Here is a 15,666-nt window from a genome sequence, read left to right on the forward strand (position 1 = left end):
AGACTGGTTTCTACAAAATCCCCCATTCCAGCTTTAACAATAACACATCAGTGTAATGACCTAGTGTCATGGCATGTACGGCCAGACACAGTAGATTAACACTCGCAGTGATGGAAATCAAAGCAAAATGGTTTATTAACGAAACCAAACACAAAACAAAGGGATAAGAAAGTGCAGCAATGTGGGCAAAACCATGAAAAGAACCAAAACGTGACAACCCAAAATGGCGAACACAACAAACCTGGGACTGGGAGGAGCAGGGAGCTGAATTAGAGTAAAACTAGGGGGAGAACTGAAGGGGAGATGCCAAACCAAGGACAGAGCCATGCTCTGTGTACAAAAAAGAGGAGGCTAGGGAACCAGCCGCTAGACCAAAAGGCAAGGCCGACCTAACCTGACTTTGCAGTGTACTGCCTTGAACGTGGGTCACCTTGGAACCTGAGCATGAAGCGAATGCACCTCGCTTGCCTCCACCCAGAGTAGGCTGGAGATTTTCTCCCGAACGTGGACCACAATCTTTAGCCGACCTGAACACGCCGGTAATGCGTGAGGAATCTCAGAGCGTCTCAGAGATCCCAACGGAGTCAATTCACAGCCGTGAACAAAGGGGGTAATGCTCCTTAAATACTCCCAGTCCCAGGTGAAACACATGAACAGTGAACGAGGACTGAACCAACCCAAACAAACATGAATCAACTCAATAGAACACAAATGAACCGGAACTCCTTATATGAGCCTGTGGCGGCGGCGGCTCGGGGTCGCCCCAGGGGAGGGTGCAATAATGAGGGCCTGACACCTAGCAGAATCCCCAGATGGTGTAATCGATCATGACCTGTCCAGGTCCAACAATCTTTCTATTTCTTTTATTAAAAACGTCAGTCAATTTACATGTCTTTCAGTGATAAAACTCTTGCATCTGGATGATCATAAACAACAATTACAGCAGAAGTCAGATACTTCAGATCAAATCAGGTTGCTGATTAAGATTCCAACATTTTAAACATATGCAAACATTAAACATTGTACACTGTTAAAGGTATATGATCCTTGAGGAACGCATGGAGGTGCTTCAATTTACAACCATGGAGGAACCTCATCTATGCTAACTTTAGAGCTAGCATCATGTGTCACAGTCAGGTCTAGAAAATCACTCCAACACTGGCAGCTGTCCTCCTTGGTCTAATGCAAAGAGCTGGGGTCTATCTGGAGTTTTGCACTTTGCTTCGCTTCTTCAGTCTGATCTGTGAACTATCCCATATCAGACAAAAGCTGCAATCTAGAGTCTTCAGGTTCATCAACGATTAGACTGCACTCCTTCTGAAGCCTGGGATTGGAGTGCAGGGCTTCAGCCAGGGCAGCATGACCTTCTTCTTGAACCTGGCAGTTGCAGAGCCTGCGGATAGGTAATGTGTTTTAATTTCCATTCATTTTGAACTAATTAGGAGTATTAGTATTTAAAAGTGATTATATTTAGCAGTAATTGTTTGTAACAGAGTGTTTTGGGAAGTCTGGAGAGAGACATCATCTTGATGTCGACTCACAAGACATAGGAAAGCAAGATCTTGACATTTTGTCCTCTAGTATTTGTCCAAATATTCTAGTAGACCTGGCAATAGACATACTATCCACTTACAGCTGTGGTTTCCTCCAACCTTCCCTCTGTAGAGCTACTTCCTGCAGGTTTCAACCCCAACCCAAATCCAAAAACACCCCCATTCATCCAATCAAGGACTTCAGAACGCAGTTATTATCTGGTTCATGTGCAGTGGATTCGGGTTCAGTCCAAAGTCTGCGAGACGTTAGCTCTCCAGGGGCAAGGTTGGAGACCACCAACATGGACTTACACAAGTTTTTGAAGTTTGCAGTGTTGATTCCCCAGTGCAACAGAAAGCAACTTCGCTCCTGAATTCCTCAAGTCATTAGCACTCAGGTCCAGCTCTCTCAGATCTAAAGACTCTGAGCTGAGAGCCGAGGCCAGAGAGGAACAGCTCTTCTTTGTGATGCCACATTCCTGTAGACTAAATAACACAAAAATATGTTATAAAATTTCTACAGTGCCAAACTATATACTAGCAAGTGGAAGCATCTTTAATGGCAATGTATGTAATATTCATACACATATGATTGTTTTAATGATTGTTATTCCAATAAAAACGCACTGAGCAGATATTTTTACTAGTATTGTTTTAGTTAACTGCACTACACATTGCACTGCCTTCTAAGTAGTCACACACTTGTAAAAAATATACAGTGTACTATCATGGCAGGTTAGGCTAGACACAGAGGGATGCACACTTGCAGAGATGGGTCCAATGCAAGTAATTTATTGACAGAACTCAGGAAAACACAATGGGGCAAGTTAAGCAAAAAGGCAGTAGCTAAAGGGCATAAACGCGAAACAACGTAAGGGCGAACACTGAAATGGGTGAACACAAAAGCACACCTGAGACCGGGGGGCTCTGGGAGCTGAGCTGGGTGAGCTGGTGAGGGAGAACTGGGAGCAAACACATAACAACCAACCAGGCCAAGCGTGAACCACGCAGATCATTAACCACATTAACCAAACTGGGGGGAGAGAGCTGGGGAACCAGCCACTGAACCATAAATGGCTGAAGCGAGAGTAGCGGATGTGTCCAGGGAGCGAGCAAAGGTGCCCCACAAGGTCCGCTAGTGGACCTGAACTGTGAACCAAACTGGCCTAAACAAATCGTGATCTGAGTCTTGGGCTACCTCGAGGCTCAGAACCTACATCCAATTATCGACGAGGCGCTCTGTGGCCGAGCTCCTTAAGTACCCCCCATCTCAGGTGAAACACATTAACTCAACAAGACGTGATGAACCGGAATCGAACACATAAACATGAATCACTGAATCAAACATGAACGGAAACACAACAAAAGTCCTCATGTGAGCCTGTGGGGGAGGACGCGATACTGAGGGGCCGACATATACAAATATTAAAGTTCACAATAACAGCACTTACTTTAATGTCTCGAGTTTACAGTGTGTGTCCTCCAGAGAAGCAAAGAGCAGATTAACTCCCAGGTCTCTGGGTCTGTTTCTGCTCAGGTCTAGAACTCTCAGGTGAGTGGGATTTGATCTCATAGCTAATGCTAGAGATGCAAAACCTTCAAATTTGAGGCTACAGTTTGAAAGCCTATAAAAATAGACATATTATTTTAATAGATCAACAGAGGACTAGACAACCACATTCTCCATTTGTGACATAGATGGAATTTGACTTCTGCCTTAAACACACACACACCAGTGAAATACACACAGTGGACAGTTAGCACACATGCCCGGAGTGGTGGGCATCCATTGCTGGGGCGCCCAGGGAGCAGGGAGGGTGAAGGGCCTTGCTCAAGGGCACAACAGAGGCAGCTTGCTAACCCACAACCCTGTCATCAATAGCCCGGAGCTCTGACCACTTAGCCATCACCAGGAGGGTTATGGTTACGGTTACAGTTAATCCCGAACAAAATGATAATACTATGTTTTACAGTACCGTAAGTTCTAGCTATTAATTCCAAACTAATTTGGCACCCTGAAGAATTCTGTCCGCAGTGTGGGTCACTTCTTCTGTATATTAAATAAAGCACTCTGTGGACAGAAATGCTTTGTCATTTTTTTTCTTTGCTCATTAGGGTAACATTTGTTGGGTAACATTATGGTAAACCATCTCCAAACCATCTCCCAGAGCCAGACCATCTTGATAAGAATCCTTTAGATACAGGAAGCAAAATGGAAATGATGTGTGAGGTTGATGTACTTTTTACATGGAAAGGTAAAACTGGATCTCATCTGGTCACACTTGTGATGCACTTTACTGAAAAGTTTAAGTAGATCCAGATACCATCCGGATAGAGAATACGCATTATCCGGAGAAGCCACCCAGGTGCTCAGATGTTCAGTCTCTTGTCAGTTCAAGACTTGACTACTGCAGCTCTCTTCTGGCTGGTCTCCCTTTACGCACCATGTTCAGCTCTTCTGCTGCTGTGTTCTCTTTACTGGCTTTCTGTAGCTGCTCCCCAGGTCATCAGATTCAAACCCCTGACTCTGGTCTACAAAACCAAGACTGGACCAGCCAGCCTCTCCGTACTTGATGGCGATGGTCAAAAGCCGAACTGCACCAAGAGCCCTTCCAGCTTCAAGTACGGCTCGACTCGACCCGCCATCCTTTAAGATCCACGGAAGACGAGCGTCCAGACTTTTTTCTGTCCTGCACCGAAGTGGTGGAACGAGCTTCCCCTGGGTGTCCGAACAGCAGAGTCCAACGCTCACTGTCTTCAAACCCAGACTGAAGACCCTCCTCCTCTTCTGAGAGTACTCAGGTGAAGAGAAGAGTATTATGGTCTCCATATTGACTTGTGTTTAGTAGAGTCTAAGATCTAAGACGTAGAGGATCTTTGAATTTTTAGTCTATTTAAACTAGCTGAGGTTTTTCTTGAGTGAACAGTGAAGCACTGGATAAGAGCAGCTGCTAAATGCCTTAAATGCCTCAAAACCGGTTCCAGGTATTCTAGGTATTGAGGTGAAAAGGACATTAAACATATCTGGAAAATTATTTGGAGTAACAAAACAGTAAAACACAACATATTGGCACTAAATTGTGACTTCTAAGCTTCTGAATCTGAATTCTGAGAATGCTCACCTCAGCGTCTCAAGATTACAGCAAGGATTCTGCAATCCAGCAGAAAGCAGCTTCACTCCCGAGTCTTGTAACTCGTTGTTACACAGGGAGACGGTTTTCACGGCTGAATTTACCTGCAGAGCTGAGGCCAGTGCTGCACAGCCAAGCTCTGTGACGTTACAGTCATCCAACCTGAGGTAAGGTAAGGTAAACTGGTCTTTATATACAGCAAAAAATGACTATGCACATACACAGCTATTTCTAAATGCACTCTATTGAATCCTAATTAGGACACTGTAGGGTGTATACATGTATTGTATGTATTTATTAGAACTCACTGCAGTGTTTCCAGTTTACATGAAGCTTTCTTTAAAGCATCAGAAAGCACTTTCACTCCTGAGTCTCCTATGCTGTTCTGGCTGAGCTCGAGTTCTCGTAGGTTTGAGGAGTCGGAATTCAGGACCACAGCAAGAAATCCACAGCCCACGCTCGTCACACCAGAGTTATTCAGCCTGCAGAGTCCGAAAGCATGTGTAGAATTTTTTAGCTCATGTTCAAGGTTTGTAGAAACTCTCAAGGCTGTTTACTCCTCGCATTAACCTGCATTTCTGGTGATCAGATCGCTCAGATTTCACTGGTCTACATGAAAAGGTAGATGTAACCTCGCCCAGGATTGTTGTTGTATTGTTATTGGGTTACTTTAGGCGAGGTGATTAGCGACAGATCTCACCTCATGTAGAAAAATACTCAAAGAATTATTACTGTTCTAAATATTGATTTCCCGATTTCTCTCTATCACCTCCTGCTGTCTTTCACCCTGTGTGTGTCTGTATGTGGGTATGTAGATGATCTACCACATCTGGCACTAATACACAACAGCTCACTTAGGGTTAAAGAGGTCATTCACATTTGCCGAAGCACCTGTTGGAACCTTCACTGTTCCTCCTAACCATTCACAATCAAAATTTAATGGAATTGAAGTTGAGTGGTTGATGTGTGATGGTTGTGATGGTTGAGAGTGGTTGATGTGGTGCAACAGACCAGCACCAGGGAGCTACCACACCGCAACTGATCTCCAGTGGGTTGGACCATGTGGACCATTGGTTCCCTGGTAGCTCCCTGGTGCAGGGAGACTGGGGTTTGATTCCCGGTCTGGGTGACTATGCTCCACTACACCTAACACTAACACTACATTGGCCCACCTCTGTAATATGAGTAACCTTGAGCAAGGACCCTTAACCCTATCTTCTGTGGAGGACACATTTTGCTGTACATAGTACAGGGACAAATACTTGCACCATTACCTTTTAAAAGTTTAGTTCAGTGATGCCATGGTTGTATATATAAAAAAAGTTTTTGAACCTTTTAAACCTTAACAAAGTGGCAGTAAAGGTTCTTTTTACTAAGTTAAAGGTTCTTCCAACTAGTCTCTTTTAAAAAAATGATTGTTTATGGAGCCAGAAATGGCATCTATGGCATTGCTCAAAGAAGAAGATAAATGCCATGAAACAACACTTATTCACATATACACGGATCACATTCGGTCCAAATGAACTGATTGGGTAGGGATTGTTATCTTTTTTTGATTGTCGGAACATTAGTTGGGCGAATAGTAGAGCGGTTGCCTTACTGACTTGAATTATTAGTCTATTCAAACTAGCTGAGGTTTTTCTTGGATAAATAGCAAAGCACTTTTTTAAGTTTCTCTGGAGAAGATTGTCTGATAAATGCTAGAAATGTAAAATAAATTAAATACAATTAATCAAATAAAAATTCAATTCAAACCATCTCTATGAGAAACCTTCAGTTACAGGAAGTACAATGGAAATCTGTTGATGTACTTTTCCCATGGAAAGGTCCGATCAAAGTAGATCCAGGTACTATCCAGATATAAAATGCATGTTCATTTTTAGAGGGATTTTACATTCTCTAACAACCATAAATATTAGCTGTTGGTAGGGGTATTCATGAAATTGCAGGTGGTAACATATTTTGGGTATTCTAGGTATTCAGGTGAAAAGGACAGTATTATTTGGAGTGACAAATTAGTAAATAACAACATACTGGCACTAAATTTCACATGTTCTGTTGGTAGGGGTATTTATAAAATTGCAGATTTGAACACATTCATTATACCAAGCCAAAATGTTCACCTTAGGATCTTGATCTTTGTGCCCTGCAGTCCTGGGAACTCCTTTAAAGCATATTTCTCAGGAAATATCTTCATAAAATAATTGAACGTTTCTAATGTATGGTCCCACTCCAGAGTCTCATCTCTGTTATTTGATCGGTTTAAACACAGAACTGAAGTCACAAATTGTCTCTCTTCTGCACATGACCAATTCTTCCTGTGGAGAGATGAAAAAAACTACAGATCAGATTCAGATTAGAACAAATTAACCCCTTAAGCTGCCTCTGACCTGCCTGCCAGCTGAAAGTGTTACTGTAAACTTCTAATAGCAGAGAATAGCCCCACCAGTTTGTACAGAAGTCCCTGTAGTTACTGAGTAATTCACCTTAGTTTGTAATACGCCTTTCTGCATTAAGGGGTTAAGTCGTATTTCAGTTCATGTCCACCATTATTAGGCATAATAGTAATAATGACACACATTTCATCTAAATCTGTTAATGTTAATTTAAGGAATTGGACAAAATTGTAAAAAACATACTTCATTTTTTTCAGAATCTCAGCTTGGATTCCAGTACAGAGCATCTTCACTCCAGCATCTTGGACATTGTTGTGACTAAGATCCAGCTCTTCTATGGCTGTCATGGTGAGAATGATAGCAAGTACTGCACAACCCTTCACTGTGATCTTACATTTATTTAACCTGGCAGAATAGATACATTACATTAGTTTACATATATTATTTAGAAACACACACTCTCATAATATGCTGAAAGGGGGAATTTACAACTACATTTACTTGTCCATGATATTGTCAGGCACTTAGTATCGCGCCCTCCCACGGGGCGATTCCGAGACGCCGCCCACAGGCCCAAATAAAGACTTTATGTTTATGTTCATGTGTGTTTGGTTCGGTTCATTTGAGTCGAGTCATGTTAATTTCTGTTCATGTGTGTTCGGTTCACATTCTTATGTGTTGATTCATGGTTCAAGTGTTACACCTGGGACTGGGGGTACTTAAAGAGCCACAATACCATAGTTCTCTGCTGAGAATTGAACCGTCTGAAGCCTCTAGGACACCCTGAGGTTCCTCGTAGGTTTCCGGTGTGTTCAGGTCAGCTCTGGTGCTTTACCCACGTTCAGGAGTAGGTCTCCCTGCTACTCGCTTCCTGTCCAGATTCTCAGGTTACCCACGCCCAAGCAAGGCGACCCAAGCTCGGTTTGGTTTGGTCGGCCTTGCCGTTTGGTCTAGTGGCTGGTTCCCCAGCTCCCCTCATTTGGTTAAACGCTGCAGGATTTAGTTCTAGTTCCCTTTTGGTTTTCCCCCCGTTAGTCTCCCCTTCACTCCTGCTCTGCTCCCAACTCCTCCCAGTCCCAGGTTTGTTGTGTTTACCATTTCAGCTCCCAGCTCACTTGCCCCTTTTTGTTAACCTGGTTTTGTCAATAAATCTGCTTGCTTTGATTTCATCTCTGCCAGTGTTCATCCATCTTGGTCTGGCCTAACACGCCATGACAGATATCCTCATCAAGGCATCTCTTTTGCTGATTTGTTTTTGCTAGCCAGCTTTCTTTTACATGCAGATTTAACTAGCTGTAGTACAAATGCATCACACTTTGTGGTCATAGCACACGCAAAGCATAAAGGAAAGATTAGCCAACATTTGGTTTTATAGAATCTTTTTGGGACCCCGAAATATGTGCAAAACAGCAGGGATAAGAAATAACATGATAAAATGACGATCCTCATTACATGGATAACAAACCAGGTGTTTTAATTCTGGTTTAAATTATATGCAACTAAATAGGAAATACTGAAATACTGATACAAATACCATGCGGCCAAATGCTATTTGCAGGTGTTTACTTTGGGCCGTGCCCTTAACCTCACCTTCTATATTTTTTAGACCCCAAGAATCCTCCTCTCTCTCCTGAACAACTTAACACACACCGCCAGCTCATCTCTTACCTATGTAAGTGCTAACGCACTTAAAGTGTATCACTTATAAAATAGAAATGTCAGATCAGGATGTTTTTTAGAAACCATACTGAAGAAAATTCTTATTAAACAAGACTATATTTACATTACCTGGCTTTCCTGGACAACATCAGTACTGGAAGTAAGCAGGCAAGAGCCTTATCTGACATTCCATAATGATGAAGTTCGAACACATCCAACTTCTCATCAGATGTGAGTAATATGAATACTAACGCTGACCAAAGTTCAGGAGAGAGATCATCCTCATTTCGTGTTTTGTTCCTTAAGAATTTCTGGATTTCATCCACAAGAGATGAGTCATTAAGCTCATTCAGACAGTGAAAGAATTTGACTGAAGTATGAGCACAGAAGCTTTCTCTGATTGTCTTTTTCAGATACATGACAATCTCTTTTATGTCCATAGTGCTAGTTTGTCTTTGCACCAGTAAGTCCTGTATGAGGATCTGATTGGACTCCAGAGAGAAGCCCATGAGAAAACGGAGGAAGAGGTCCAGATGACCGCTGTCACTCTCGGACGCTTTATCGACTGCAGTCTGGAGCAAGCTGAACATCGTCGCAGGCTCTTTCCGTCCACTGTCCTGTTGAGGATCGAGCACGTTTTGGCCGCAGTTCTGGAAGGACAGGAACACATACAGAGCTGCAAGATGTTCCTGAATGCTCAGATGCACAAAGCTGAATACTTTCTTCTGGAAAAGTCCAAACTCCTCCCTGAAGATCTGTGTGAACACTCCAGAGTACACCGATGCCTCTCTCACATCGATGCCACACTCTCTGAGGTCTTCCTCATAAAAGATCAGGTTGCCTTTTTCGAGTTGCTCAAATGCCAGCTTCCCAAGTTTGGCGATCATTTCTTTATCGGTGACTTTGCTTTCAGAGTACTTCTCTCTTTTTGTGTGGATCTGTGTGATCAGGAAGTACGTGTACATCTGAGTTAAACTCCTCGGGATCTTATCCCACCCGCAGTCCTCCACCATTCTCTCTAGAACAGTGGCTGCGATCCAACAGAAGACTGGTATGTGGCACATGATGTAGAGGCTCCTCAGCGACTTCAGGTGGGTAATGATTCTGCTGGCCAGACTTTGGTCACTGATTCTCTTCTTGAAGTACTCTTCCTTCTGTGGTTCATCAAATCCTCGTACCTCCGTGATTCGATCAACACAGTCGGAAGGGATCAGGCCAGCAGCTGCTGGTCGAGATGTTATCCAGATCTTTGCAGAAGGAAGCAGATTGCCCTTGATGAGGTTTGTTAGAAGGATATCCACTGAGGTTTCTTTTGTGGGATCCCATAAACTCTCATTGTTCGGGAAATCTAAAGGAAGCCGACACTCGTCCAGACCATCCAAAATGAAAACAAGAGAATGGTTTGTAATTCGGGATGAACTTGCATCAATTCCTTTCATGATAAAATGCTGCAGAAGGTCATTTAGACTGTATTTTTGGTCCCTCATTAAATTTATCTCCCTGAAAGGAAGAGGGAATATAAAGTGGACGTCCTGGTTTGCCTTGCCTTCAGCCCAGTCCAGAATGAACTTCTGCACTGAGACAGTTTTCCCAATGCCAGCCACTCCCTTTGTTAGCACAGTTTTGATGGCTTGGTCTTGTCCTGGTAAAGGTTTAAAAATAGCGCTGCATTTGATAAGCTTGTCCATTGTTCCCATTTTCAGTGTTGCCTCAATTTGGCTCACTTCATGATGCACGTTGAGATTTTCATTCATGCCCTCTGTTATGTACAGTTCTGTGAAAATCTCATTGAGAAGTACTGGGTTTCCTTGCTCTGCTGTTCCCTCAAATAAACACTGACACCTCTCTGTAAGAAGTTTTTTCAGTTTTTCACTGGAGAACTCAAGGGTGTCCGAGTCATGTCTGTAAAATTAAAAATAAAAGAATTGTAAAAATCTGATCTCTGGTTGTAGAGACATGCATATATAGCAGGTGTTCACACCATCCGTCGTTATTTGAGCCAAAGTGGACTTCATAGGAGACGACCAAGGTGGACACCATTGTTGAAAACAAATCATAAAAAAAAGGCCAGACTGGAATTTGCCAAACTACATGTTGACAAGCCCCAAAGTCTTCTGGGAGAATATCATATGGAGAGATGAGACAAAAATGGAACTTTTTGCCCAGGCACATCAGCTCTATGTTCACAGATGAAAAATGAAGCATATCAAGAAAAGAACACTGTCCCTGCTGTGAAACATGGAGGAGGCTCTGTTATGTTCTGGGGCTGCTTTGCTGCATCTGGCACAGGGTGTCTTAAATCTGTGCAGGGTACAATGAAATCTCAAGACTATCAAGGGATTCTAGAGAGAAATGTGCTGCCCAGTGTCAGAAGGCCTGGTCTCAGTCGCAACAGGATAATGACCCAAAACACACAGCAAAAAAACACCCAAGAATGGCTAAGAGGAACATTGAACTATTCTGAAGTGGCCTTCTATGAGCTCTGACCTAAATCTTATTGAGCGTCTTTGGAAGGAGCTGGTTGTAGAGACATGCATATTTAGCAGGTGTTTATTGTTTTTGCAGTGCTGCTTCTTCTATTCAGTAAGAAAATCCGAAATCAAATTCAGTAATATTTAAGCAAATTGGTAGATTGAGAGTTTTTGGAAGATTGTAAAGAAAAAGATTGAAGAAAATTGATAAACCACTGAAAACAGGTCAATTTGAAATTCGTCCCCACAAACATAAGTTTAGTGAAATAACTGTTCATTGAATGGAGAAATGATATGGTGAACAGAACTATACCAGTTTAAAAGATCTTACCTTTCTCCTGGTGGCAAAAGTTCTACACTCTTCAGAGACAGAACACTCGGGACACATGAATAAGATCTTTTTAGCTGAAAACTGTGTTAAGAAATTGTAATAAAAAAACATTCATTTTAGCAACTGAAGCTAAAAATTATTCTAGTGATGTTAAATCTACCAGTAAACTTAGACTGAAGGCTGTTCTAACCTTTTTACTGGTACCACTGGTTTTCCTTCAAATTGGATTGGCATCTGCATGGACTTATCACTCTTCAGAGACATAAGACTTGGCAAGGATGAATTCAATCTTTTTAGCTGAAAACTGATACAAGCAGTTTATTGCAAAAGTATTAAAAGTATTACATCAGATAACTGAAGCTGAAAATAAATCTTTAAGGTTTGTGAATTTAGAGACCTTTATTTCTTACCTTTTTTCTGGTACCACTGGTTTTCCTTCAAATTGGATTGGCATCTGCATGGACTTATCACTCTTCAGAGACACACCACTGGGGGCAGGTGAACTTGATCTTTTCATATGTAATCTGCTCAAAGATACACTGTTTTATTGTTGTCTTTATTTAATAACTGAATTTTAAATGAACTGTAATTATAAGTGGCTAATGGCTATATAAAATATCACCATTAGGTTTAAGTGATCTAAAATCAAGGTTCTTACCTTTTTCCTGATTCCACAGGTCTTCCTTTAAACTGAATTGGCATTGGCATAGATTTCTCACTCTTTAGTGACAAAACACTGGATACAGATGAATTAGAACTGTTACGAGGTTACTATATTTAATTTGTAATGTTTGATAATTGAAAAAAAAATCAATGCTTTGACATAAGGGGCTCCATAAGAGAACATATTCTTTTCTTGAACAATTGACTGCACACAAACATAAATTAGAGCGAACTGGTAAAATGTAATGGATGGTGATTAGTTTAAGGGCTGAAACGCTTACATCTGGGCTTGTGGACAAGCATCCAGCTTCAGGTTCAGCTTTATGAACTCCAGAGAGTCCTATTCTATAGACAGTACTTCTCCACATGGACTAGATAAGCTCTGTGTGTGTGGGTGTGCATTTCCTCATCTGTGTCAGCAATGGATGCAAATTAAAAATGCTCTAATGCATTCATTGAAAGAGGTGGCCACAAATCTTTGGACATGTACTGTGTACTGTTCTGTAGCTCAGCACTACACGTTTGAATTTGGAAATGACGAGTACTACAGTACACAGATCACCTCATACAAACATACACTGTGTTTTATTGTTGTTTTTATTTAATAACTGATTTTTAAATGAACTGCAGTACATGTAACTATAATTGTGTGTGGCTAATGGCTATAAGAGTATGAAATATCACCATTAGGTTTAAGTGATCTAAAATCAAGCTCTTACCTTTTTCCTGATTCCACAGGTCTTCCTTTAAACTGAATTGGCATTTGCATGGATTTCTCACTCTTTAGTGACAAACCACTGGATATAGATGAATTAGAATCCTTCCGCTGGAAACTGATCAAAACAGTTGATTGCAAAATTATGACCTTTAATAACTGATGCTAAAAACAAATTTTTAATATTCCAGATCCTAGTGAAAAATAGGGAACAGCACATCTTACCTTTTCTCTGGTACTGAAGGTTTTTTACTAAATCTGATTGGCATTTGCATGGACTTATCACTCTTCAGAGACACACCACTAGGAACAGGTGAATTGGACCTGTTTATCTGGAAACTGTTACAAAATCTAGGTTACTATAAGTTACTTGTAATGTTTAATAACAATTTAAACAAACAGTGCTTTGACATAAGAGGCTGTCACAGTGGACCTGTCACTCTTGAAATGCACACCCTTGAAATTTGAGAAACTTTTCAAAACACTGAAGACCATTTTCCAGATAAATACAAAGGCAGTTGCCTTATGCACCTCTATATCTATGTGCTCTATATATATACCCCACTAGCAAGGTCAGGAGGTCAGAGGGACCCCTGTAGCCCACACCTAGCATTTGGCATGGTGTGTTTATCTGCTCCAGAGAGTCCTATTTTATTGGCAATACTTCTCTACAGGGACTAAACAAGCTGTGAGTGCATCAGGGAGTCATATACATTCATTTGAAGGGATGTCCACAGACATATGGACATAAACTGTGCTCTGTACTGTAGCTCAGCACTAAATTTTTAGATTCTGAAAGGAATACAGAATACAGTACAGACTGCAGCCGAACAAACCTACTGCCCATACGTTCAGTTCGCTGACTGAGTCTATCGTCCAGTAGCAGATCACATGTCTGTAATGCAAGCTGTACAAGATAAACAAAAGGTAGACAAGTTTGACCCTTCCTCTCTAGAGAGTCGCCCAGGTGCTCAGATGTTCAGTCTCTCGTCACTTCAAGACTTGACTACTGCAGCTCTCTTCTGGCTGGTCTCCCTCTGCGCACCATCAGACCCCTGCAGCTTATCCAGAATGCAGCGGCACAGGTCGGGTCGTCTTCAACGGTCCTACATTCAGCCATGTCTCTCCACTGCTGCGTTCTCTCTTCACTGTAGCTTCCTGTAGCTGCTGCCCAGGTCATCAGATTCAAACCCTGACTCTGGCCTACAAAGCCAAGACTGGACCAGCCAGCTCCTCCGTACTTGATGGCAATGGTCAGAAGCCGATCTGCACCAAGAGCCCTTCCAGCTTCAAGTACGGCTCGGCTCGACCCGCCATCCTTTAAGATCCACGGAAGATGAGCATCCAGACTTTTTACTGTCCTGCACCAAAGTGGTGGGACGAGCTTCCCCTGAGTGTCTGAACAGCAGAGTCCAACGCTCGCTGTCCTCAAACCCAGACTGAAGACCCTCCTCCTCTTCTGAGAGGACTTGGGTGAATAGAGAGAGGTCTCCATATTGACTTGTGTTCAGTAGTGTCTAAGATTAGAGGATCTTTGAATTTTTAGTCTATTTAAACTAGCTGAGGTTTTTCTTGGGTAAACAGTGAAGCACTTCTGTAAGTCACTCTGGAGAAGACCGTCTGCTAAATGCCTTAAATGTAAATGTAACAAGTGTTTCTCACCCATTGACTCCATTGACAGGGCCGTGGATCTGTAGCTCTTGTTTACTCATTGTGGAACCAACATATATTTCTTTCAACTCATGGGAAATCATAAAGTCGAATACAGTAAGCGTGACCTGAAGTGTTCTTTCAAAAGCCTGAAAAAAACAACAACAGTAGAAAATGAGGAAGTACATAAATGCTTAAGGGGAAAAACGAATCCATGTGCAGAACCGGTTCTACATGTTTACTTTTTATGTAACACTGGCAAAGATTTCCTCAACCTGACATGATATGCACACGACATCGACGTCCAATAAATGCACTTCAATCACTTTTAGTTGTTGTTATCAAATACATGTATAGATGTACGTACAATCACAGTCTAGGTAAACCATAGCTTATAAAAAGTAAGCATCTTAATAATCAGCTCTACACTACATTTGATCTCCACTACATTTCCAGCCTTCAGAGTCTTTCTTGCTCCAGTATTAACTCCCACCAATGACCATACTGCCCAGTGTCCAACACACATTCCTCTCAACACATTGGAACACTTACCTGGTTTGATGGTCAGTCCTCTCACCAGCGACACCAGAGTCAATCTACTTGACTTTTGTTTTGTTTTTCTTTTTTTCTTCCTGGTCAGACTGCTGGCAACAAAAAGGGGCGTGTTATCATTTTTCCAATGAACTTATTATGAGGAAGAATGCTGTCCAGGTTTTACAGGATTCGAGATTTATTGTCATGTGAACAGCAGAAACAAGTGGTTGCACTGTACACTGAAATTCTTACTTTGCAGTTCCTCCATTGACCGACACAATCTTATAAATAATTAAATATATATATATATATATATAAGTCAGAAAGCTTGCACTTGCATGCCTAAATGAAATTGGGTGGATGTAACGATTCTGGACAGTAAAGTATGTTTTCGTTGCAATGGAGACTGTCTTTTCAAAATGCAGTGTAGTCCAAGACTAGGCTTAGGCTGATCTACAGTGTTCATTTGTACCCAACCAATCTGTAGTTCTTGGATTTTCTTTTGACTGGAGATCAGTGTGAGAACATCAGTTTTGGCCTGAGGATAATGTTCAATGATTTTACACTAAAAAGTGACCCAAATC

The 15,666-nt window shown here is 41.8% G+C and overlaps 1 protein-coding gene across 1 annotated transcript; it reads right to left on the bottom strand.

The window, feature by feature from the left end:
• Positions 1 to 167: 167 nt before the first annotated feature.
• LOC140565524 (NACHT, LRR and PYD domains-containing protein 3-like) lies at positions 168 to 15,136 on the bottom strand. Its single transcript, XM_072691463.1, has 16 exons — positions 15,101 to 15,136; positions 14,561 to 14,697; positions 13,124 to 13,237; positions 12,903 to 13,016; positions 12,179 to 12,256; positions 11,931 to 12,044; positions 11,711 to 11,824; positions 11,521 to 11,601; positions 8,848 to 10,620; positions 7,303 to 7,464; positions 6,787 to 6,981; positions 4,972 to 5,145; positions 4,655 to 4,825; positions 2,984 to 3,157; positions 1,845 to 2,018; positions 168 to 1,393 (listed from the first exon to the last, which is right to left on the bottom strand). The coding sequence occupies exons 2-16, from the start codon at positions 14,650 to 14,652 to the stop codon at positions 1,249 to 1,251; spliced, it is 3,675 nt and encodes a 1,224-aa protein (XP_072547564.1). The 5' UTR covers positions 14,653 to 14,697; positions 15,101 to 15,136; the 3' UTR covers positions 168 to 1,248.
• Between the last annotated feature and the right edge of the window lie 530 nt (positions 15,137 to 15,666).

The sequence above is a fragment of the Salminus brasiliensis genome, chromosome 11, assembly GCF_030463535.1.
Source record: "Salminus brasiliensis chromosome 11, fSalBra1.hap2, whole genome shotgun sequence".
Lineage (NCBI taxonomy): Eukaryota > Metazoa > Chordata > Actinopteri > Characiformes > Bryconidae > Salminus > Salminus brasiliensis.